This window comes from Pteropus medius, unplaced genomic scaffold (assembly GCF_902729225.1).
Source record: "Pteropus medius unplaced genomic scaffold, Ma_sr-lr_union100, whole genome shotgun sequence".
In the NCBI taxonomy this organism is placed as follows: domain Eukaryota; kingdom Metazoa; phylum Chordata; class Mammalia; order Chiroptera; family Pteropodidae; genus Pteropus; species Pteropus medius.
In genome coordinates, this window is record NW_024350923.1 from 4881004 (window position 1) to 4906585 (window position 25582).

At 49.8% G+C, this 25582-nt stretch overlaps 2 protein-coding genes and 1 long non-coding RNA gene across 12 annotated transcripts in view; 1 reads left to right on the forward strand and 2 right to left on the reverse strand.

The window, feature by feature from the left end:
• Window positions 1-8087, reverse strand: part of DPP3 (dipeptidyl peptidase 3) — a 26919-nt gene extending 18832 nt beyond the window's left edge. Inside the window, exons 1-4 of one of the 8 annotated variants that reach the window (XM_039840794.1) lie at window positions 7941-8060; window positions 7371-7558; window positions 7160-7286; window positions 6489-6763 (exon numbers count right to left, since the gene is read on the reverse strand). In XM_039840794.1, coding sequence (XP_039696728.1) covers window positions 6489-6758 — 270 coding nt within the window. In that variant the 5' untranslated portion in view covers window positions 6759-6763; window positions 7160-7286; window positions 7371-7558; window positions 7941-8060. The other 7 variants (XM_039840796.1, XM_039840795.1, XM_039840793.1 and 4 more) reach the window with 7 other exon arrangements.
• A 72-nt stretch (window positions 8088-8159) lies between these two features.
• LOC120584801 (uncharacterized) lies at window positions 8160-10144 on the forward strand. Its single transcript, XR_005648147.1, has 2 exons — window positions 8160-9799; window positions 9890-10144. It is a non-coding gene; the product is annotated as an uncharacterized LOC120584801 (long non-coding RNA).
• A 1455-nt stretch (window positions 10145-11599) lies between these two features.
• PELI3 (pellino E3 ubiquitin protein ligase family member 3) lies at window positions 11600-20260 on the reverse strand. 3 transcript variants are annotated; one of them, XM_039840800.1, is made up of 8 exons: window positions 20123-20260; window positions 18861-19013; window positions 18244-18315; window positions 16108-16237; window positions 15437-15538; window positions 14456-14650; window positions 13953-14141; window positions 11600-12603 (listed from the first exon to the last, which is right to left on the reverse strand). In XM_039840800.1, the coding sequence occupies exons 2-8, from the start codon at window positions 19010-19012 to the stop codon at window positions 12034-12036; spliced, it is 1410 nt and encodes a 469-aa protein (XP_039696734.1). In that variant the 5' UTR covers window position 19013; window positions 20123-20260; the 3' UTR covers window positions 11600-12033. The 3 variants fall into 3 exon arrangements, with proteins under 3 accessions (XP_039696734.1, XP_039696733.1, XP_039696735.1); XM_039840799.1 differs by lacking the exon at window positions 20123-20260 and having other exon boundaries at window positions 18861-19050; XM_039840801.1 differs by lacking the exons at window positions 18244-18315; window positions 20123-20260 and having other exon boundaries at window positions 18861-19050.
• Between the last annotated feature and the right edge of the window lie 5322 nt (window positions 20261-25582).

Sequence of the window (25582 nt, forward strand, 5' to 3'; positions counted from 1 at the left end):
TTGCTCCATTGTATTCCCTTTGCTCATTTGTCAAAGATCAGTTGACTATATTTATGGGGTCTATTTTGGGCTTTCCATTCTATTCCGTTGATCTACTTGTCTGTTCTTTTGCCAATACCACAATGACTTGATTACTGTAGCTTTATAATAAGTCTTAAAATCGAGTGGTGCCAGTCTTCCAACTTTGTTCTTCTCCTTCGCTTGTATTGGCTCTTCTGAGTCTTTTGCCTTTCCATAAAAACTTTAGAATCAGTTTGTTGATACCTACAAAATAACTTGCTGGGTTTTTTTTTTTATTAGGATTGCATTGATTCTATAGATCAAATAGGGAAGAACTGACATCTTGACAATATTGAGTCTTCCTATCCATGGACATGGAATATCTCTACATTTATTTAGTTCTTTGATAAGTTTCATCAGACTTTATAGTTTTCCTCATGTAAGTCTTGTATATATTTTGTTGAATTTGTATCTAAGTATTCTACTTTTTTTTGTATTGTAAATGGTATTGTGTTTAAATTTCAAATTCTACTTGTTCATTGCTGGTACACAAGAAGGTAACTGACTTTTGTATATTAACTCTGTATCTTGTAACCTTGCTATAATTGCTTGTTACAGGAGTCTATGGGGTTCCAGGAGTCTTTTGTCAATTCTTTCAAATTTTCTACATAGATGAACATGTCATCTGCAACAAAGATGGTTTTCTTTCTCAATCTGGTAACTTTATTTCCTTTTCTCACATTGCATTAGCTAGGATTTCCAATACAATGTTGAAAAGCAGTGGTGAGAGGGATCATCCTTGCTTTGTTCCTGATCTTAGTGGAAAAGCTTTGAGTTTGTCACTATTATAGTCTTTATTAAGTTGAAGAAATTCCCCTCTATCCCTAGTTTACTGAGAGTTTTTGTCATGAATCGGTATTAGATTTTGTCAACTGCTTTTCCTGCATCTACTGATATGATCATGTGATTTTTCTTCTTTAGCCTGTTTATGCAATGGATTAGATGTATTTGTTTATTTTCAAAAGTTGAACCAGATTTGCAAACCCAACATAAATTCTACTTGGTCATGGCGCATAATTCTTTTTATATAGTGTTGGATTAGATTTGCTAATATTTTGTTGAGGATTTTTGCATCTATGTTCATGAGAGAGATTGGTCTGTAGTTTTCCTGTAATGTCTTTGTCTGGTTTTGATATTAGGGTAATGCTGGCCTCATAGAATGAGTTAGGAAGTATTCCCTCTGCTTCTCTCTTCTGGAAGAGATTATAGAGAATTGGTATAATATTGTCCTTAAATGTTTAGTAGAATTCACCAGTGAACACATATGAACCTGGGGTTTTCTGTTTGGGAAAGTTATTAATTCAGTTGCTTTAATGTCCATGGGATCTGTAGCAATGTCCCTTCTTTCATTTCTGATACTAGTAGCTTGTAACCTCTCCCTTTTTTCCTTAGACTAACTAGAAGTTTATCAATTGTTATTGCCTGAATGCTTGTGTCCCGACCCCTCAAATTTATATGTTGAAACTTAACTCCCAAAGTGATATTAGAAGGTGGGGCCCTTGGGAAGTGATTAGGTCATGAGGCAGAGTCCTCATCACTGGAATTAGTGTCCTATAAAAGAAATCCCAGACAGCTAACTTGCTCATTCCACCATGTGAGGACACAGCGAGAAGTCAGCAGTCTGCAACCCCAAAGAGGGCTTTCATCAGAACCCAGCCTGAACTTGGACTGCCAGCCTCTAGAACTCTGAGAAGTAAATTTCTGTCATTTATAAGCCACTCATTCTGTGTAATTTTGTTATAGCAGTCCCCCAAAGACTAAGATATCAATTTTATTTTATCTTTCCAAAGAACCAGCTCTTGATTTCACTGATTTTTTTTCTACTGATTTCCTGTTTTCAATTTTATTGGTCTGCTCTAATTTTTATTATTTCTTCTGCTTACTTTGGATGTAATTTGCCTTCATTTTTCTTGTTTACTAAGGTGGAAACTTAGATTATTGATTTTTAGATCTTACTTCTTTTCTTATATGCATTCAATGCTGTAAATTTGCCTCTGAGCACTGCTTTCACTGCATCCCAGATTTTGATAAATTGTGTTTTCACTTTCATTTAGTTCAAATTATTTTGACTTTCTTTGAGATTTCTTCTTTGACCCATGTGCAGAAATGTGTTGTTTAATCTTTAAGTATTTTTGGATTTTCCAGTTTTGTTATTGATTTCCAGTTTAATTCCATTTTATTCTGAGAGCAGACATTTTATTATTTCTATTCTTTTAAATTTGTTAAGATGTATTTTATGGCCCAGTATGGGGTCTATCCCGGTGAATGTCCCACATGAGCTTGAGAAGAATGTGTGTTCTGTTGTTGTTGGATGAATTAGTCTATAGATGTCTACTACATGTAGTTGATTGATGGTGTTGAGTTCAACTATGTCCTTATTGATTTTCTGCCTGCTGGATTTGTATATTTCTGATAGAGGAGTGTTAAATTCTCAAACTATAATTGTGGATTCATCTCTTTTTCCTTGTAGTTTCACCAGTTTTTACCCCACATATTCTGATGCTCCGTTGTTAGACACATACACGTTAAAGACTGTTACATCTTCTTGGAGAACGGACCCTTTTATCGTTATGTAACACTCCTCATTGTCTTTGATAACTTTCCGGGTTCTTAAGTTTGCTCTTTCCGAAATTAATATAGCTACTCCCACTTTCTTTTGGTTAGTTGTTGATACGGGATATCTTTTTCTATCCCTTTAAATCTCTACGTGTCTTTATATTTAAAGTGGGTTTCCTGTAGACGACAACAGTTGGGTCTTGGTTTTTGATACACTCTGACAATGTCTTTTAAACGGGACATTTAGACACCTGACATTCAAACTGATTACTAATGATTGGATTAATACCTACCATGTTTGTTACTGTTTTCTATTTGTCATTCGTGTTCTTTGTTTCTATTTTTTTATTATTTATTTTGAATATATTTATTTGTTTTATGGTGACACTGGTTAACGAAATCCAATGTTTCAGCTGTACACGTTAACAGGAAGGCATATGTATATCTACACTGTGTATTCACCTCCCATAGTTAGATTTCTTTCTGTCACCACATATTTGACCCCCTTTACCCTGTCTACCTCCCCCTTCCTGTTTCTATTTTTGTCTTTCATTCCTTTTCTGCCTTTTGTGGTTTTTAATAGCTTTTTATACGATGCTGTTTTCTCTCCCTTCTTAGCATACTAGTTGTACTTCCTTTTTTATTTTTTTAGTGGTTGCCCTAGAGTTTGCAATATACATTTACAACTAACCCAAGTCCACTTTCAAATAACACTATACTGCTTCATGGGTAGTGCGAACACCTATAGTAACAAAATAATCCTAATTCCTGCCTCCCCTCCTCTAAGTCATTGCTGCCATGTGTCTCACACGTAAACATGTTTTATTATTTATATACACATATAATTGAACACATTGTTGCTATTATTTTGAACTATTATCTCTTAGATTAAGAATCATAAAAATAAATTTTAACTTTACCTTCACTTATTCCTTCTTCAATGCTCTTCCTACATCTCCAACCTATATCATTTCCTTCTTTCTAAAGAACTTCTTTTAACATTTCCTGCAAAGCAGGTCTACCAGCAATACATTTCTTCAATTTTTGTTTATCCAAGAAAGTCTTTATTTCTCCTTCAGTTTTGAAGGATAACTTCGCAGGTACAGAATTCTAGGTGGTTGGCTTTTTCTCTCAACATTAAAATATTTCAACTCACTCTCTCCCTGCTTGCATGGTTTCTCAGAAGTAATTCTTATATTTGCTCCTGTATAGGCAAGTAGTTTTCCTTTAGTTTCTATCAGGATTTTTTCTTTAGCTTTGATTTCTTATAGTTTGAAAATGATATGCCTAGGTGTGTGAGGGGTTTTGCACTTAATATCCTGCTTGGATCTGTGGTTTGGTGTCTGACACTAATTGAGGGGAAACTCTCAGTCATTACTGTTTCAGACATTTCTTCTGTTTCTTTCTCTCTTTCTTTTCTTTCTGTTATTCCCATTACATATATGTTACACTTCTTGCAGTTGTCCCGCAGTTCTTGGATTTTCAGTTCTGGGTTTGTTTTTTGTTGTTTGGGGTTTGTCTTTTTTCTCTTTGCTTTTCAGTTTTGGAGGTTTCTGTTGAGATATCCTCAAGCCCAGAGATTCTTTCTTCAGCTTTGTCAAGTCTACTAATAAACCCAGCAAAGGCATTCTTCATTTCTGTTAGTTTCCAACTTCTAGCATTTTTGGTTCTTAGAATTTCCATCTCTCTGCTTACATTGCCCAGCTATTGTCTACTTTATCCATTAGAGCCCTTAACATATTAATCACAGTTGTTTTCATTCCAGGTCTGGTAAGTCCAACATTCCTGCCTTATCTGAGTCTGGTTCTGATGTTTGCTCTGTCTCTTTAAATCATGTTTTTTGCAAGTTAGTATGTTTCATAATTTTCTTCCTGATGGCCAGACATGATGTACTGGCTAAAGGAACTGCTATAAATAGGCCATTAGCAATGTGGTGGTGAGGTGTGGGGGCAGAGGAAGGTTCTACAGTCCCACGATTAGGTCTCAGTCTTTTAGTGAGCCTGTGCCTGGACTGAGAACTTCGTGCGTACTTCTCGGTCCCATGTCCCAGCTGCTTCCTTTACTCACAATATGGCTTGAGGGCGCTGGAGTTGATTCTTTCCCTCCCATAGGTCAGCCAGGTTCCAGTTAGGTTCAGATAAAACCCTGGCATATTAGGTTCTAGTTAAATATCTTCTCCTGAGAGCCAACCATGTTGAGAAGAACAGAATGTCCTAGAGCATTTCAAAAACGGTTCCTTTTCTCCTCCTCCTGCCGGAAGCAAGAGGGGCTCTATCTCTGAAATTCATTGTGAGAACCAGGTCAAGCTCCTAGAGGGAAAATTCCCCAAAGCATGGGGATCCCCTGGAATTTTTAAAACTCAGAGTTGTCTACGCTGAGTCTACAGTGATTCATCAATCACAGTTCAGGTTTTCCTAGCCCAGCGCTGGCTCCAGTGGAGGCTTCTGCTGGTGAATTTTTGCTCTGGTAGGTTGTGATACTCTGTACCTGCCTGTCTCTCTCTAATTTGGGGGACAACAATTTGCCCTGTGATTTCACTTCTCTTAAGAATCTGAGAAGAATTTTTGATTGTTCAAGTTTTACTTGTTGTTAGGATAGACTGGTGACTTCTAGGCTCCACACGTGCCGGGCTAGAAACCAGAAGTCATGATTTTCTTTTTCATTCGAGTCAATTTGAGGTGGATTTCTGCTACTTACGAACAAAAGAATCCTACTGAAAATAGCAATACTTGGGTAGCACTTGTCCATTTATAAGTACTTCCCCAGCTTTTAACTCTTTTAATCAGTAAATCAAGGCCCAGAGACAGGATGTGATTACACAAAGTTCAAATAAGTTAGAAGAAACAGCCTGGGCCTCGGCTCCGAGATAAGCAATTCAATCCCTTTATTTTTCATATAGAAAAACAGGCTAGATTCTCATACATTCTTGCTGAAGCTTTTTAGAATATTTAACACCACCAATTAAGTGTAAATGTACAGAGCCTTTGACCCCACAATTCTAGAAATAGATACTACTCACATATGTGCACAAGTATGCTCACTGTGGTACTGTTTGTGAGAAGGACTGGGAACAACTGAATGTCTAGCAATAAAGAAAAGATTAAATTGATTATAGCGTACACTGCTTTGGAATGCTTCGCAGTCAATAAAAACGAATAAGGTGGACTTATATGTATTCCATGGAAGTTCTCCAAGACATGGTGTTCTGTGAAAAAAGCAAGACTCATAAGAACATAGAGTGTGTGACCTCATTTATGTAAAAGAGAAAATAAGAAACTGATACATGTGCACATCTGTATTACGTGTGGAGGTACGTAATACAGACAGGGTTGAAAAGGCTGTTTACCCCACCATCCTCAGTGGCTACCTCTGAGAAAGGCACTGAGAATGAGTGATTTTTGTGTTTTGTTTTACGTCTTTCTGCACTGCTGCAATGCATTAAGAATTCATTCATGTATTACTTGGCCAACACACCCCCGGACAAAAACCAGGGGCCAGGCAGAATATTCTAGCCAGGAACACACAACATGGTAAAGGAAGACCTAGTCTAGAAGGCAGACCTCCTGATTCCTACCCGGTGCTCATTCCTCTACCACCCCTGAATCTCCACAGCCACTTCCTTTACTCACAGCCCTTGTTATGATCATGGCAGCCGCCATTTATCTTGGAGCTGGGTCACCACAACCCGAAGAGATACAGACTACTCTCAAGCATATTTTGCAGATGGGAAGACTGAGGCTCCAGGAGGGGAGGTTCCAGTACTTGTAATTTGGAGTTTAATCCAAAGAGAGAAAGAATTTTGTACCCCTGCCTCCTGGTCCCTCGCACCCAGAAACCACTTGAGAAAGGCAGGCGGGCCTCAGAGAACTGACCTGGTACTCCTCCTCGGTAAGGCCCTCAGCCAGGGCATGCTGGCGCAGCTGGTCGGGGTCCTGGGCACGGAAGAGGCGGCTGAGCAGGGCATAGATGTAGGGGGCCTCAGGGGACGTCTGCAACAGCACAGCCAGGCCTCCATACCAGGCAGCCCGTGACAGGTGGTGGGCATAGAGGCGCTCTGTGGGCGACAGCAGGCGGAAGGCCTCGCGGCAGTCCAGGCTAGACACGCCGATGTCATTGGGCAGGATGTACTGGGTGTCCGCCATGGGCCCTGCTGGGAACCATCACCATCGTCACAGCCATCATTCACCCCACACCAACTGCACACACCTGGCTCTGTACTCTCATGATCTCATTTAATCCTCCCAAAGGCCTATAAGGAAGGGACTACCATTGGACCCATTCACCAGATGTGGTAATTGAGGCTCAGAGAAGGTTAGGTGACTCACCCGAGGTGATTACAAAATACATCGTTAAGTCATATTTGGCCTGTGACCCTTCAACCTTAAAGATTGACTCCAACTACCTAGTCTTACAGATGCGGAAACTGAGGCCCAGAGGGGCAAGGAGCTTCGCCTAATAACACAAGGGAAGGGTCAGAAGCAGAGATCTGCACCTCTAGAATCCCTGCCCAGGCCCCTCCTGGCTCCCCACCTCCTTCTCTGACCTTTTAGCCTCCTCTTCAGAATGTTCCTGCAGGTTCTACAATTCCATTCACACTGTGCCCACAAGGACAGGGTCCCAGGCTACCAGCTGGAAGACCCAGGTTCCAAACCTGACTCAGCCCCAGGCTTCTAAAATCAAATCAATTGTTTCACTCTTCTGTGCCTCAGTTTCCGCCTCTGTAAAATGGGGGTGATAAACCACCCCAGCCTTACCAAGTGGGTGTGCAAATTGATGAGGTCACATGGGACGGAATGTACCCACAGCAGTAAACGGTTTTCCTTGGGCTCTTTTCCTCTCTCTCTGCTCCCGGGATCTGTGTCACTCTCATGCCTCTACGTTTACAACGGCTCCTGCCCTTTCCCTGTGCTCAGCCAGGGCAGCTAAGCCACAAAGTTCAGAGCTGGAAGAAAACTCACTTTACAGAGAGGCTGACCCGTTCAGTGAGACCAAGCAAATCACGAAGGTCTCACAGCCCCGTTGGGAACCGGGGCGTCTCCCAACCCAGGGCATTCTCCACACGCTCCTCTCCACCTTGAAAGTGTTTCCAGCATTCCCCGCCACTCCCAAAGCTCCGCCCCAATAGTACAATCCCCCGGGTTCTGAAAGGGGTGTTAACCCTTCACTGCCCGGAGCCTTCCTCAGCCTCGGGGCCGCCACGACTTTAGAGGGGGTACTGGATTGGGGGGGGAAGAATGGGAATGTTATCTTGCTCTCGGTCCAGATTCGCCCTGTCCCCCGAGGATGACACATTGTGACCCCGAAACCCGGGAGCCGTGTCTCACCTGCAGTAGCTGCTCCGATCGCAAACTCACTTCCTGCTTCCGGCTCCCGCATTCATTGGGGCTCCGCAAACTCCGCCCCCGCCGGCCAATTGTCGGGCCTCGGGGCCCGGATGGGCGTCGGTTCCAGCCAATAGGCGTGCCGAGACGAGCTCCGCCGGCCCGCCCGCTTCCCGCCTCCAGGCTCTACGGGGTCGCACGCGGGATGGCCCGCGCGGCCTTGGCTTTTGGTACGTAGGCAGCGCTCGCGCGGGGGCGGAGACCTGCGTGGCCCGCCTAGCCGCGGCCTAGTCTCGGCAGACTGGGCTGACAAGGTCCCCCGAGTCCCGAAGGGGCGGCGTGAGTGTCCTGGGCGGAGTACCAGGGGTTTTCTCCCCACATACACAGCCCCAACTCCGCTCTCCTTTGAGGTTTTTCCCAGTCCCCCGACCTCAGTTTTGCAGGCGAGAACCTGCACAATGGGAGTAAGGTGGCTGCTACTTCCTGAGTGGATTCGAGGATCGGGAGGTGGAGACTGGAGACTGCAAAGCGCTCCGTGTTGGGAATAGAAACTACGGGCCAGCGGGCTCCTGCCTGGGCTGATGGTCCCACCCGGTGCCTGCGCTACCATCGACTCACTGGGGGCGGCAGGGGTCGGGGGCGCGGGGATTGGCGGCAGCCGCTGAACATCTCCGAGCCTCAGTTTTTTTCAGCACAAAGAGGCGAGGGCAGTTTCTTGGTGCTTGCCGGGTACCTTCCTAATGGATGAGAAAGCCACCTGCGACCCAGAAAGGCTGCCCAGGGCACAGCCGGGTCTCAGGTTCACTCTTTCATGTCTGGATGGTGTCACAGGCCTGGGTAGGGTACGGTGGCGTGTGAAAGTGCCTGGTGCCCAGCCAGACTGAGTGGGGAGCATTGCGAGGGTCCCAAGTCAGAGTAGGGGCGGAGTCAGGCCATCTAAAGTCGAATCGGGCCTCAACCGGCTACTGTCTGCGTGTCCTTGGGTGGGTCACTTTATCTCTCTGAGTCTTGGCTTTCTCAGCAGGAAAACCGGGCTAATAATTGTTTCCACTCTGAAAGATTTCCTTGTCTTGAGAGCTGTGTTGACTGGGCAGTGCTGCCCCCTAGTGTTGAGCAGAGAGGGGTGCGGGAAGGGGATACCTGAAATCCACCCAAACTCCTTACCTGCCTTTGCCACACCTTTGTCTAGGCCCAGAGCAGTATCTGCCCACCATGAGCTCCAGTTTCTCATTCATAAAGGTGCCTAAGCCCTGCTTGGCACAGCAGTGCTACTAGCTGTTAACTCTGATGATGATTATCATTATACTGAGGAGCTCAAATTGGTCTATGTCCTTAGAAAATCAACCCTCTTTCTTCCTTGTGCTTCAACTTTCATTGTCTTTAAGTGGGGTATAAAGTCTTCTGACTTTGGTGAAGTTGACACCAGTAAAGGAGGTAGTGCAGTTCACTGCCACGAGGGGGCAGCTCAGACCAGCAAAAGATCCTAATACTTGTGGAAGCCCCAACCAAGCTGCATTTTTATGATCACAGCTAATCTGACTAAGCCTTACTAAGATCCTGTGCTGGCAGCTTCACATGGAGGATCTCATTTCAATCTTGCAAAAACCCTGAGATAGGATATCATTGTACCCATTGTACAGATGGGTAAACAGGCTAATAAGTTCATCAACTTTCCTAAGGCTACCCAGCATGTCCTCAGATGTCCCTGAACTAGTGTCCAACGCCTTCTTCAGACTTTCCACCACACTGTTCTCTCCATCTGCCGTAGCACACACATGCACACGGTATCATGTGGAGCCACTCACTGGAGTCATTACTGCCCCCAGCCTTGGCTGTTCTCCACAGCAAAGAAGAAAGGGGAGGTGAGGAAGTAACTATTAAGTACCTACTGTTACAGGTACACTCCATAATTCACAACCACGTGCTGACGGGACTGTTATTCCATTTAACAGTTGAAGAAACTGAGGCTCCAAGCATTGGAAAGGGGCAGAGCTGGGCCAAGAGCGGGACTGTCTGACACCCTCCACCACCAACTCTGAGTTCTCCCTGGAGTTGTGCCTGTGCCCTTCGCTCATCTCTCTTCTAGAGCCTGAGGTTCCCTGCTGAAAATGGGATTGAAAAATTCCCATCTGGTTCCCGATCGGGTCCGAAGAGAAAACCACTTGAAAGAGTTAGATTTCTAGCGGGGGGTGGGGGGATGTAGTTGTCATGCTCCCAACATCCCCAGCTAGGCTCCCCGACTGTGGCAGAGTGCGATGCTCTGCTCTGGAAGCAGGAATCTGATCACGCCCCCTTCTAACCACTGACAGGTGCCTGCTGTCATCTCAACAGCCCCAGATCTGCTCTTGGTGGCTCCGACCAGTTGTGTGGCCTGGGGCAGGTCCCTCCCCTAGGAATCTGTACCCCCTAAAGCAGCTGTCTTCCACTGGGGATGATGCCTAGGTCAGGCTTGTATTCAGAGCCTCTTCAGGCTTTTATGTCTCCAGAACCTCTGTCTTCCTAGCTCACTCCCCCTAGGAATGGCTGGGGGCAAACTGAGCAGCACCCTAAGCTTGCCTTGGCTCTCAGGAAGTGCTGACACTTTGCCAGGATGAATAGGGATCCCATTCAGATTTGGCTTCCAGGACGACCAAGGCCCAGCAGGCCTTAGCCCAATGTCCCCACTTCTCAATTCTCTTTTCTGCCCCCTCCACACTTGGGTCATTGGTCATCAAGCATTTTTCCTGCCATGCCTTTGCCCACACTGTTCCCTTTACTGTTACCTGGGCTGCCTTCCCAACTCCTCCCACCCATCCAAGGAAAGCAACATAGTGTGGAGAAGAGGACAGGCTCTGAGGCCAGGCAGGCAGGTGTGGATACACAACTGGCTTGGCCACTTTCTAGCTGTGTGACTTGGAGGATGTACCTTAATTTCCCTGTAAACAGAAATAGTAACACCACCCACCTTGGGTTCCTGTGAGGACTGAATAGCCAAATCTCAGAGAAGCAGAACCTAGTGCCTGGTGAGTGCACAATGAACGTAGCCATTGTCATCATTGGCATATGCCGGGCACATGTGGCCATTCAGGAATGGCAGGCCCGTGTCACAGCCAACACTCTGGAACCACGAGTCCTCGCCTCCCTCAGCTCCTTACTGTCCACAAGTGAGGTTCTGAATCCTCCATCCAGCACCCTCTCCATCAGCACCGCTTCCCCCTCTTGCTTTGGCGTCCTTCCTGTCCCCCGGCAGCTCCTGACCCAGCCACTCTGAACCCCTCAGTTCCCTGCTTACTTGTGCTCCGCCTCTCCCTTCTGCCTGAAGCACCCCCCTTCCTGTCGGGGATTCCCATGCAGCCATCTAAGCTGAGCTCCTATGCCATCTCGTCAATGAAGCCTCCTTCACTTTTCTACCTGCCGGTGAGACCTGCTCCACAGCCACTGATAATTCTCTGATGCTGGCACACAGGAGGCTGTGCTGTCATTCAGTAATTTGGTCTGTCATCCACTAGACTGTGAACCCCACCAGGAAGGGAACCAGGTCTAATTGTCTCCAAGTCCCCAGAGACCACTTGGCATGTAGTCCAGCCCATAGTGAGTCAGCAGATGTTGCTCCCAGCCTGCCGCCCACCTGTCACTCACTCAGGGGCTGGAGGCACCGCACACATGTGGGACACATGGGATTGGTGAGGGCAGCTGAGCAGCACGGTTTATAGAGGAACCCAGGGCAGCAGCAGGGTGAATATCTGGAACTGGGTCGGCAGGCTCAGGGCACAGCCTAGGCTGGGGGTCAGGGGCCCGTGGCCCCTTCACTCCCCCAAGGGCACAGTGTAGGCGGCATGATGTGAGATGCCCCAGGAAGGGCCAGGGCGTGGGGGGCGGGCTTCCCTCCGTCAGCCTGGGACAGAGCTGGTGCTGAGAGCCCCATCATTCTGACCAGGGTAGGGGTCTCAGGGACCCCCTTGGGGGCCAGAGTTAAAAGGAAAGGGGCACAGCCCATCCAATGCGTCCATCTTGTGTGGCTATGTGTAGAGTCCCACATGCAGAGCTCCCTCTGGGCTGCAGGAGGTGGGGGACCTGGGCGGGCAGGTGGGCACGGCAACAGGGTGCCCCAGGGAGCCTAGTCCAGTGGCCCCTGGAAAATGAGGCGGACACAGCCATGCTCGCCAGTGAGCCACGCCCCACAGAAGGGGCAGGCGGCATGGAAAGCGTGGGTGCCATGGGGCAGTGGTGTCTGGGCCCAGTAGCGGGCAGTCTTCTCGGAGCAGACGTGGCCACAGGGTGCAAAGGCATGGCTGGGCGGCCCAGGGTCCAGGCAGAGGCCGGCCTCCTGGCCGAGCCACAGGGGCACATAGGGCCCCACGAGGCGGCAGAGAGGACACTCTCGCTCCTGGGGGCCGCGCTCTCGCCGGCAGCCCCAGCCGTGATAGCCGTGGACGTGGCCACAACGAACGTAGACCCAGGGCTGCTGCTTGTCGGGTGCCGTGCGTCCACGGGCCGGACTGGGGAAGGCCAGGGTGCTGAGGCCCACGGGACACTGGGGCCGCGCCGCGTTCGCCTCCTGCCGCTGGGCCTCCAGCTGCTTCAGCGTGGGTGCGCGCAGCAGCCCCGCCGGCGTGCGCCAGAGCAGCGTGGCCCCGCACAGGTCGATGAGGGAGCCGTCCTGCAGCACGTTGGACTCGTTTTCCACCTGCCAGGGGAACAGAAGGGCCTCATTGCCCAAGAGGCCCCCCGAGTCTCTGCCGTCGAGCAGCCATCTCCCCATCCTCACCACCCACCCATCCCACCGAACCCCCCTGGAGAGGGCACCCTGGACCATCAGGGCCAGCTGGGGCAGAGGGGCAGTGGCAGGCGCTGAGGAGCAGGGAGGGCTGAAGTAGGGAGGGAGAATGACCAAGCAGCCACGTGGGAGGGAGGCCAGGTGAGAGCTCCCAGGCACGCAGGCCTCCCCACTCTCAGTGGGACATGGGCCTTGGTCCCCTCATCTGTCAAATCAGGAGGCCTGGTTTGACCCAAATGAGGTTTTTCTAAGATGTTTTCCCAGGCTTCTCCCTAATGGCGGAGGCAGGACACTTTTCTACCCGAAACACTGGGGACTGAGCCCAAAGCAGCTGTCCTAAGGGCTGTGAGTAAAGCACAGACTGTAGAGCTAGAGTGCCTGGGTGTGAATTCTGGCCTCGCCATTTACTAACTCTGTGTCCGTGGTCGACCTCTCTGTGTGTTGGTTCCCTCATCCTCCAGATGGACTCCGCTTCCCTGTGTGTCAAGTGGTTCTTACGAATCGATCAATGTAAACACCTGGCACGTGCCTGGATCTTAGTAGGTACTCAACGCACGCACGCTAGTGAAACTCGCACGTGGGTAATTTTTAAAATAATTTTTCCCTACATCTCCCAGTACAACTGAGGCTCTGGAAAGATAAGCCATGCTTTTCCTTGCAGTTTGGCTTCTCCTTGCCTGACACATGCATATCCAGGAAGGGCCCCGCAGGGTCCCTGGGAGGAGCTTGGCCACACGACCTCGGTCGAGCTCCGACCTCTGTCTAGGACCCTCTCCCAACCCCTAACGTTAGTTTTCTAGGTGGAGCATTCACTGCCTTCTGTGTCAGAACTACCCCATGGACCCTTTCCCACTGGGAGAGGATCATAAAGCTAAACCCGTCTGAATGTGACAGACACGTTACAAACTGCCAACACTTTAGGCTATAAACTGCTCACACATGGGCCAAGTGTCACCCTCGTAAGACGGTGTGATTTTTTAAGCTGCCGGCATCCTCTAAGCCACTTGGTACTGCACAGTGTGTTTGCATGTGCTCCATTTCCCATCGCCCCACGGACTTCCATGTGGGAGACACCTGGGGACGCTGGTCTGGTCTCCTCTGTGGAACAAGTGGCATGTGCCCCCAGATGAAGCCTGTTGGGGCTCCCTTGTGCAGAAGGGCTGGAGACCCTCTCCTGGCTTGAGCAGGGGGAGAGGCAGACTGGGAGAGCCCTTGGCGGGATGACAGGTGAGGGGCCAGGGATGGAGCAGGCCACCTACCAGCTTCCCCCGCTGCTGTGCTGAGCGGCTGTCCCTCAGAGTATACACGTTCCCACAGACCGAGATCTCCCGCCAGACACCTGGGGCCGAGTCCTCAGAGAAGCCGCCCGCTGGGTGCATCACCAAGACCCCATTGGTGGTTAAGCCGTCCATCAGGCCATCTGGGGTCCGCCATTTGGCTGCCCGCTCCTGGGATGACATGTGGGATCAGACCACATCCCCAAGTGGCCCCCAGCAGGCTGCAAGCTGGGGTGCTCCCCTCTACCCTCAAGGTCAGAGGTGGCCCAGAAAGGACCAGAATTGTTTTTGTCCGACCTCGGGCATCACCTGACCTCTCAGAGCTTCACTCTGTTCATTTGTTAAGTGGGGTTGCTAATCCCTGCATAGGTCATGGTCATGATTATTGTGGGCTGGTCCATCACCCCAGAATACTGCCCCTCCCCAGCCTACCCCTGAGCTCACTCTTAGATGAAGCGCCGGTCCCTGCCTGGGGGCTCACTCACTCCAAGGAAGATGTTGCTGGAAGCATCGAAACCAGCGGCATAGATGCGGGCAGTATAGGGTGGCCGGCGGTCACAGAGGATGCGACAGGCATAGCGAGAGATGGTGCTCTGAGCAGACGGGCCCTCAGCCGCCCCTCCTCCAGGGGAAGTGTCTGTCACCACAAAGTCGATCATGTTCTCCGTGGAGCGGCCGATCTGTGAGGAAGGGGTGGGATGCTGTGTGCACAGGTCAGTCCCACAGGCTTCCCGCCCCAGGATTCCCGGCAGCTGCTTGGTGTGCAAGGCACCAAAGGATAAGGGGGCAGCACCATCCCAACTCCCCGGGGGCCTCCACGTCCAATCAGAGAGGTCTGGGGCTTCTCCTTCACCTTTCCCACAGCTCTGGGGAGCACCCCATTCAATAAAAACTAAAAGATTTGCTGACAGAACAGCAAAAAGATAATACCCATGGTCTGAGAGCGCTCACATATTAGCAGCAAATAGTGAATTTTTAGTAAGTGTTTATTCTATGCCAGATACCATGATAAGCACTGTATGTGCGATATCTCAGTTAATCTTTCCGACAATTTTATGGAGTGGGTACTATTATGGTCCCCACCTGAGAGATTAGGAAACCAAGGCCTGGAGAGGTTAGGTGACTCTTGCCCAGAGTTACTCAGCTAATAAGCGATGGAGCTGGGATTTGAACCCAGATAGTGTGACACTTACACTGAACCCCTAAACTGTATGGCCTCCTGCAGCCGGGGAGTCCAGTCTTCAGTTTGAATCTTAACACAGCCACTGACTTGCTGTGTGACTCTGGGAAGTCAACAGCCCTCACTGGGATATCCTGCTTCCTCATTTGAAGAGTGGTCGACTGCACCGAGGACCCCCAAAGCACCTTCCCCATGACCTTCGGTCCCCCAGCCTCACTCTGGAAGGCCTGCAGGGCCAAGCACTGAGGCCAGTGGCCAGGAGGCCCATGGAGGGGCCTGAGCATACCTGGAACATGTCTGTGTCACTGTCATGTGTGTACTCGACTATGACCGAGTGGCTCCGGGACAGTGTGTATGAGATGCTGTGCTGGCCACGGTTACTCAGTGCCTGGTGGAGAGAAAGAAGTCACTTCCCAGGGCATGCGGCCATGAGCAGTGTAAGCTTCTAAACCAGAAGCTGGGGCCACTCCTGGGAAAAGAGGGGTTCCACCCTTCGCAGAGGGTGTACAGTGAAGCCAGGACTTTACTCAGTTACCTTGTCTGCTCCCTCTGGCCACCCCATGGTGGTCACACCCATTTTATGGCTGAGGGAACTGCAGCTCAGAGAGGAGAAACTGCCCTAAAGTCACAGAGCTAGAAACGGCAGAGCTCGAATTGTAACCTGAAGGCTTTTCCTTTGCCATCGCTGTGTGACTGTCACATCCCCCGTCTGAGCTTGGCTGCCTCTAAAATGATGCTGGTCATTTCTGTCCAATGAATGGGGTCTGGTGATCAAGGAAATGCTCTGCAGACTGGGAAGAACCGTGCACACTGCAAAGGCTCTCCAATCAACACCATTTTTCTGGCAGCCCAACAGGCAGTGAGTGAGATACAGTGGGCTCTCCTGCTCCGGTGGGGCCTGGGCAGGGAGGGCAGGGCAGGGCCAGCGCCCTGGTTCTGCTGGGACAAACTGCTTGCCTTGGAGACGAGCGGTGTGGAGATGTGGTGCATGACGTCTGGCTTCACTCCGTTGGCATGTGGCCGGCGGCTCAGGGCTAGGCGACTTCGCCGGCGGCCTTTGTCCCCATTTCCCAGACACCCATTGTAGCTGTGGATGTGGAAATTAAGAAGAAAGGGTTGCAGGGGGAGAGAGAGAAATCGAGCCCCTGAGAGACGAGGAGAAACTCAACTTCTGGGCAGGTTCTACCTTGATAAACAAGCCCTAGAACCACCCGAAACCAGAACTATGTCAAATCAGTGCCTTTGGGGAGCGGGCTGGGGCTCAGAACACCTTCAAAAGGCCTCTCATCCAATTAACCAGTGTTTCCCAGACCTGTGAGCCATGCCCGGCCAGGTGCTGGACACTGGGGTGGCACAGGTGATGCACCACAGGTCGGTTCTGTGCCCTAGTGGTCAGAGAGGGGGTCCTCAGACTTTCAAGGAACCTGGGTGTCATCTGCCATGACTCAGGCACAAGCCGAGTGTACCACAGGTCCAGAGGCAGGAAAAGGGAATTCTGACCCCAGGACCGGGTTTCTGGGAGAGGGAAAACCTATGCTGAAGAACTGGAAAGGAGTCGGCTTTAGCAAACTGCCGTTTATTACACCACAAGTACTACTGGAAACCAGAATGGAAGAGAAAAATAGATCCATAATGCCACCACCTCCATATAGGCATACATGTTATATCTCTACCTTCCTTTCCAGCTCTTGTCCGGAGGGAATGATGTGGCAAAGATGGGGTGAGTCACAGCCTTGACTGCTGCCATGTACTGGAGCCTCCTGTGTTCCTGGTGCTTTGCGTTATTAATTACCTAATGGAATCTGTGCAATGTTCTGCCAGGCAAGTATCTTTCTTCCCATTTTACGAATGAGGAAAAATGAGGCTCAGGGAGGTAAAATGACTTGCCTGAGGTCCCAGGCTAGTAAGTGAAAAAGTCTAGATTTGAACTCGGGTCTGTCTGACTCCAGCCTCTTGTAAAAGCCCTTTTAGAGAGAGGGCTCACCCTGAGCAAAGTCCCCAAGGCTGGCAGAGTGGGTGAGATTGGGAAGTGATGACTCGGGTGATGAAGTGCAGTAGGAGAAGATGAAGCTGGCGGAAGGGCCCTGAACACCAGGCTGAGGAGTCTGACTTTACTCCGTAAGCAGTGGGAAACCGAGGAGGTTTGCAGCAGGAGTGACAGAAGAAAGAGCTGCCAAATACAGCCATGGACCGCTTGAACCAGAATCTCCTGGTGAGATTTTTAAAATACAGATTCCCTGGCCCCATGCACGGAGATTCTGATTCTGTAGATTTGGGATGGGCCTGCCACTGGGTACTCTCGATGTGCTCTCCAGGGGGCTCTGATGTAGTCAGTGTGGGGACTCACTGCTCTGCAGAGAACTACCGACTGTCAAGAGGTCCCGACCCTTACTTAGGTCTGTGCTCTCCCCCAGTGGCCTCATCCTCAGAGGCAAAGCCAGCCCTGTCTTTGCAACACTGACATGGACACCACGGCACCGAGCAGCTGCTATTTTAATGCAAGCACCTCCAAGAGGGGCATCACTCATGCCCTTGTGAGCTCTTCCCACACATGGGCGTGGGGCACTTCGGGACACAGGCTGGGGATCAGATGGGCCTGACTGAAATCCTGGCTCTTCCACTTATTGCATGGCCTCTATAAAATGGGGCCATTTATCAGACCTACCTCTTGAGTTCATTGGGAGAACTAAATGAGATAAAATATTTAAAAATGCTTGGCACAGAGTTTGGTATGTATACAGTAAGCCCTTGTTAAATGTTAGCTATTTTTTTTTTAAAGCACGTGGCATGTACATGTCGACAAACAGTAGCCATTATTATTTTCATATAATTATCATAATGATAGCATAGCTCATCAGATATTCTCTTCAGGGCAGATGGCACAGAGACAGGCCAAAAGTAGGTATGGATGCGGGAGGAAGAGGGATCTGCGCCTGAGCAATAAGCTAAATGGGTGGTGAAGGTGTGAGGTCTACCCAGCCACCAACTCACGTCGCTTCTCTCTCTTGCGTGAGGGTCAGTTGTGGCTTAGTGAAAGTGCACTAGACCTAGAGTAAGAAAGACCTGGGTCCAAATCCCAGCCCTGCCACTTACCAGCTGTGTGCCCTTGGACCAGTCACTTCCCCTCTCTGAGCCTCGGTTTTCTCACCTCCTTCCTCACAGCATCTTTGTGAAGATTGAAATGAAATAATGTCCATGAAAGGGCTTGGCACAGGCCTGCCTCCCAGAACACTTGATATGTGCCAGGCACTGTTCTACGTGCTTTACAGAAATCACCTCATTCATTCCTTCCGACAACCCTCTGAGGTATTATTATCATCGTCCCTATTTGTAAAAGGGGAAAACGGAAGCGCAGGGAAGTTAAGCAACTTGCAGAGGCAGGATTTGAACCAAGCAATTTTGCTGGAGAACTCGAGTTCTTCGCCCCAGACTACACATACACACACGCGCGCACACGTGCACACACACACACACTAGGTGCTTTATGAAAGGCAACAGTGTTACTTTTTTTCTGAAACTTAAGTGGACAGTTAAGAGTTGTCTCAGTAATTTATGAAAAACGGGAAGATAAATGAACGGTGGATTTGGTTAACTCTCTCAGTTGGGAAGGTGAGGAGGGACAAACAGCAGATCATAGGTGGGGAGAACTGGGGCTTGGTTGCCCTGGGGGGTGCCTAGTACCCCGCCACACCTGGATCAAGGATGCTCACCCCAGGACGATGAGTTCGCCATACTTGATGGGCTCCTCGCCTGGCTGCGCATCTTCACCAGGAGAAGAGAGGATACAAGAGCCCTGGTTCCCAGGGTGCTGGAGGTCTGAAGTTCGGGGGGACCCCACTTCAGGGTTTCCTTCCAGCACCATTCTGGACAGAAAGGAAATAATTTTGTAGCCTCCCATCCCAACCCCCTCAGTGCCAGCTCTGGCCTGCTGCAGGGCCACCTAGGCTAAAGCCAGAGTGACCTTTCTTTGCCTCTGTTGCTATGGCAACCACTTCACCTCTGCCTCTCCTAAACTGCCAGGGCTGCTGGGATACGATGGGGGTGGTGGGAGGTGGGGGGGCGGTCGGCGGGAGTTGATGAGTGAAATGGAACCAAGGGGGAGAAGCCACATAAAGGGTCAGAAAATTTGACGGGGCCAGAGGGATGGTCCAACTTGGGGTGGTCAGAGGCTTCTTTTTGACCAGGCCCCTTACTCCTCAGCTTGGGCTCAGTTCGTGGGTTTAGCTGCTCAGCCCCAGGACCTCTGAGTAACCCCTCTGTCAGGTTCTTGGAATCTGTCTGTCCATCTTAATCGTTTGGCCCCTTTGCAGGTCTAGGCCTCTGTCTGTCTCTTCTCAATGACTCTGTCCTCTCTGTCTCTGTCTTTTTTGCCGTCTCTCCTCCCACCCTCTTCCCCATCTCCACCTGTCTGGCCACCTTCACCTCCCTATTCATCTGCCTCAGTCTCCCCATCTTGGCCTTGCCCTGCGGCAGGCCCCTGGACCCCTCCCGGATGCGCTCCCCCTTCCTCTCTCAGGTGTCTGTCTGCAGTCCCCAGGCTGCCCGGGTCCCTGGAGGCCTGTGGGGGCGGCGCTCCCCCTCCAGCTCTGGTTGCAGCAGAGCCAGTCTCCGCAGGAAGCCTGTTTGGAAAACATCCCCACGCAGGAGGGACTGCGCTGGGGCGGGCGGGCGCCCCGCGCCCGCGGCAGGCACAAAGACGGCCCAGAGCATACGCAGATACACACCCGGCGGCCCCTCCGCACAAACACGCGCGTGCACGCACACAGTCCTGCACAACCTGAGCCCCATGGGCAGTGCCTGGACTGGCGCAGAGCCCACTCTGGCTCCGAGACCGCAGGCGCGAGGGCGCAAACAGCCACGGGCGCCGGCCCTCGGACCCACAACCCTGTCATCAGAACACTCAAACACGCCCCCCACGCCCGCTAGGGCCAGCCTGGCACAGCCCCCGCCCCCTCCGCCCCGGCGGCCTCACCTGGCGGCGCTCCGGGACCCACTCGGCGCCGCTCCCGCCGCGCCTCGCCCCTACTCGGCCCCGGGGCCGCTGCGGCGGGATGGGCCCGGCCCGCCGCGGCTCCGCGCTGCCTCGTCACGGGGACACCCGCGGCCGGGGGAGGGGGACGAGCGCGAATCGCCACGCTCCGCCCCCTGTCTTGATGCCCCGCCCCAAAGGCCCCGCCTATAGGAGAGCCCCGCCCCAACCTAGACCCCGCCCCTTGCGAAGAATATTAGCCCTAGTCGGCGGAGCTCCGCCCCTTCTCGGGAGACCACGCCCTTCCCCTGGCTCCGCCCCCTGGGCACTGGAAGCCCCTGCCACCAAAGTCTCAGGGAACCGCCCCCACTCCCTATCCCCCCGCCCACCGTCGCGGGTTCAGCGACTCCTCTGTAGCACAGTTTGGGCTCCTCAGACCCTGCCCTCAGTTCTGGAGACTCCCGGGTTCTCCCAGAGACCCGGGCGCCCCCTTTTCCACGCAGTCTAGGACCTTCGCCCTGGGCCGGAAGCCCCTTTCCCCACTTTAACCTGGGAACTCTCCAGATCCTGCCTGAGCCCCCGCCTCCCACATGGGGAAGCCGTGGAATCAGAGGAGAGAGCGCGGGGGTGGGGGGGGCGGGAAGAAGGAGAAAGAAAATACTAGAGGAGGTGGAGGAAGCGGGGTGCATTAGCAGGAGGCCGCAGAAAGCCGCTGTGTTTGACTGGAGTCGTAAACCTGTCTTCCAGCCCAGCTCGGCCACTTTCTCGCTGGGTGACCTCCGGCCGGCTCTGGACTCCAGGGTGTCCAAGAGGCCTCCCGCCCTTCAGCACGCACACACCACGCGTGATGCCACAAAGAGTATGGAGACCTTTGAAGGCGCGCAACCCCTTCGGCCTGGGTTGCGAGATATCTCGTCTATTGGTATGTGCCAGGTGCTATCTGCTGTGCTTTGAGTGAAATAAACCCAGTAATTACTGGAAGGCAGGATAATCGCCCATTTTACGGGTGAGGAAACAGATTTACAAACCTGACGTGGTCACGGTTATTTTGCAAGAAGGGGGCCAATAGTGGAGCTCAGCTATCTAACTTCAAAATCTGAACTCCTAACTTCTATACCTTGTTGTTATGACTTAGGGATGGCCGGATGGGGCTCAGAGGTGCAGAGCAGGAGAGACCCAGAAATGCATCAGATAAGATCCCTACAGCTCATTATTTCTTGGTCTTCTTGGAACCATAATCAAGAGATGAGGGTAGCTGAGAGGGTGAACCCTTAACCTGCACTTTTAGAGTGCATATTTCATTGACAAAATCGAAAAAGTTTGCAGAGAGGAGATGACCTTTGGCCCCAGTCATGAAGGATAAGTCAAAGTTTGCCCACACATTCCTGAGAGGGAGCATCCTTCCCTCCACCATCTCCAAATTCTTGCTTGTGAAGATCTCAGTCTCTGAGACTGCCCCTCCACTGGGCCCCACCATATCCACACACCCCACTGACTCCACTCCCTAAAAATAATCCGGGATACCAACTGCTTTGCCAACTGTTTTGAGGCCCCAGCAGCCAGATGAAACCGGAAAGCCGCTGACAGCAAGTCCTTTAAGGACAAAGGCATTCATTAATCAAAGAGAAACTCCCCGAGAGGCTACCACAGAGCAAGCTGGACTGCTGGGCTACTAGCAGCTGGTCATACAAATCCTGCACCACTGGATAGCTTCCATCCCTGAATGCCTACAGTATGCCCTCTTCCATGCCAGGTATGCACAACCACCTTAGGACACAGGGACAATCTCACTCTCCTTCGTATTCCCAGCTTCTGGCACATCACCTGCTAGAGCAGGCACTCAGTGAATGTGTGCTGAATTCCTATTAGAACTCAGTTTACAGATGAGGAAAATGATGCTTGTTTTTTTCTTCGGGGGTTGGTGGTGGTGGGAGATACTTGCCCTGGATTACACAGCCAGGCAGGAATGGAGCTGAGGTTTGACCGGAGCCCCAGTGCTATCACCCCCCGACACCAGACTGCAGGGAGAAAAGGCTGAGATAATTTCAGGTTTCGCCACAGGAAGCCAAGATTTCTCCTGTGGTAGAACTCTGGGATCAGCTGGGATCAGAGCATGGTGGACACAACCATACCACAAGGGACCTCCAGGAGCCTGGGGTGAGCCTGATCCCAGCACTGTCCAGGTGGGGAGAAGAAGGAAGAGTTGAGACACCACCAACAGGCACAGATGCCCAAGTTTCAGCCTTGGCTTCTGGCTCTACGTCCCATAATCTCTCCCAGGAACTCCAACTTCTTAATCGCTCTAGGCCTCCATTTCCTTATTTATAAAATGAGAATAATAATAGTACTTATCTATGGTGGGGTAAAAATTTGCAGTATTGTTCCGAAATCCCTTTGTTCAGTCTCTCCCTTCTCTCTCTTTAATCTAGATCGTGACCCTATTGCTTCAAAAAGGGGTGGGGGACAAAGAAAGGAACGAGATGCAACCTTTATTTCTTCAATTCTTGGGTTCAAGTGTCCAAAGACAAAGGGCCGGTGAAAATAACCCAAATGTACATTTGCGTATCTAGTTGAGAAAAGATGTTGAAACAAAACAAACAAAATGCAACAACAACAAGCTATTTCTGGGCTAAGAGATTTGGGGAGGAGACGAGAAGGAAGAGCTAAGAGGCTGGGCTCTGCCTGGTTGTAGGTGGGAGAGTGGGGCTGGGAAAAGAGAGAACCCTCAGACAGATCTGGGGACCCAAACCCCATTCCTTCAGAGTCCAAATTTGATTGGATCAGTTTGTGGAACAATTAACGTCTCAAGACATTGTTGAAAACGATAAAGAACTCAGCTGGCAACGAGTGGAGCTTAACAGCTGTGTGTAGCCAGGTAAAGAGTCAGTCAAGGAGAGCCTTGCCCAAACTATTGTCATCCCAGAATGACCATCGGCATGCATACCCACGGCTGCACTCCCTGAGAACCAAGGACAGGCTTTATACAGGCTATATTACTTTTGGGGGAGTATATCAGCCCATAACAGGGGAGGATGGACTTCACAAAAATGACCCGGCCAGTCCCTAAATAAGCAAATAACAATAACAAGCTCTGGAGGGGGAGGCCCAGTACTGAGTTGCTACAATATATTATCTAAAATCTTCAGTTTCCAACAAAAAATTTATGTCATGCAAATAAATGGGAAAGGGTGACGTATAGACCAGGAAAAAAAGAAGGCAGGTATTGTCAGGATGTAGAGAAATCAGCACATTCACACACTGCCGGTGGTGGTGTAAGACAGTGCAGCCACCTAGGAGAATGGTCCAGCAGTGCCTCCACAGTTAAACACAGAGTTACTATATGACCCACCAATTCCACTCCTAGGTGTATTCCAAGAGAAATCAAAACATATGTCCACACAAAAACCTGTACACAAATGTTTATGGCAGCATTATTCATAATAGCCAAAAGGTGAAAATAACCCAAATGTTCATCAATGGTTGAATGGATAAACAAAATGTAGTATATCTATTACAATAAGAATATTATTCAGCCATACAAAGGAACAACGTACTGATACATGCCATAAGCAGGGAAATATCATGATGAACCTTGAAAACATCATGCTAAGTGAGAGAAGTCAGTCACAAAAGAACATATTATATGATTTCATTTATAGAAAATGTCAGAATAGGAAAATCTATAAGGACAAAAAATAGAGTAGTGGGTGATTAGGGCAAGGATGGGTGGCAGAATAAGGGGTGAAAGCTAAAAGGTACGAGTTTCTTTGTGAGGTGATGAAAAGGTTCCAAAATTGATTGTAATGATGGTCACATATATCTGGAATATACTAAAACCCGCTAAACTGTACACATTAAATGACTGAATTGTGTGACATGTGAATTATATCTCAATATAGCTCTGAATTTAAAAAAAAAAAGCAAAAAACAGAACAAAAATAAAAACAAACAAGCTCACGCTGAGCAAAAGAAGCCTACGATGGAATATGATTGCATTGATATAAAGCTCAGAAGTAGCCCAAACTAAGTTTTGTAGGTTCAAGATGCATACTTCGATGGTAAAAATAAAGAAAGGCAAGAAAGTCGATAGCGTAAAAATCAGGACAGTGTTTGTAAATGGGAACGAGAACAAGAGGGAACAGTAAGGTGCTGTCCAGGGTGCTGCTCGGTGTCTTCATTAAATGGTACTTACCTGGGTACTCGTTTTGTGATAGTTTATTAAGCTGTACATTTATGGTGTATGAGCATTCTGTTTACTTAAAATATTTAGCAAAACATCAGATTGGGTGAGGGCCCAACATAATGGCTTCATTTTAACTAATCACTTCTCTAAAGGCCCTATCTCCAAGTATACAGTCACATTCTGAGGTACTCGGGGTCAGGAATCCAACATATTACTTTTGGGGGAGTATATCAGCCCACAACAGGGACCTTCCTGAGGGGTAGGGAGATGGATAGAGCCAGAAATAAAAGGGGAGGAACAGCATCCAGGCCTGCATACGCACAGACAGGGAGACACAGGAGAGCTCAGGGTGCCAGGGAGGTGTACGCTCTCTGGAATGACTGGAGGAAGGGAGGAGCAGGTTGGAGAATTTGGCAGGGGCTAGCTCCAGGGTCTTGAATCCCATACCAACAAGGGTAGACTTTAGTTTGTAGAGCGATGAGTCTCAGCAGGATCCCCTGGGACACTGGAGGAGGATCCCAGAGAGCTGAGTTTTAACAAGTGTCTCAGATGGACCAAGACTCACACTCTGGAAAAAGAAGCTATATGTGACATCAACAAGTTTTAGACAGGGGTCTGGCACTGGCTGAGTTGGAGAGGATAAACTGGTGGGGCAAGAATGGAGGCTGAGAAGCCATAGAGGAGGCTGTCTTGAGTATCCAGCCAAGAAAATATGAAATTTGAACTGACAATACTAGTTAACCTCTAGAGAATACTCACCATATGCCATGTGCCAGGCATGAGCTAAGCACCCTACCTGGGTAATCTCATTAAGTTCTTCCAGCAGTTTGTGTGATAGGTATCTTTATTATTCTTATTTCACAGGTGAGAAAACTGTAGCTCAGAGAGGTGAAGGGACTTGTCCTAAGCCACACAGCCAGAGAGAAATATGTGTTGGGAGAGGCAGAACCTGAATATCAACCCTCCTCTCTAGACAGTCACAGAGGAAATGGAAAGATTAGTGGGAGCCACGGGGACATAAGTGGGCAGGACTTGAGAACAAGTTGAATGTGGAGGTAAGGAACAGGCACGAACCGCCCGTGGGCAATTCTAGGCCCCTAACTCCCTACATCTGCAATCACAGATTGAAGGGAGCTCAGCCCACTCCTTTCTCTGCCTTCCCTCTTCTCTGTCTGCTCTTCCATGCTGCTCCAGGGGGCTCCCAGGGGACCAAGCACGGGGCTGAGCGTGTGCGTGTGTGCGGGGACAGATCTCAATCCCTATTTTCTATGTGTAAGACA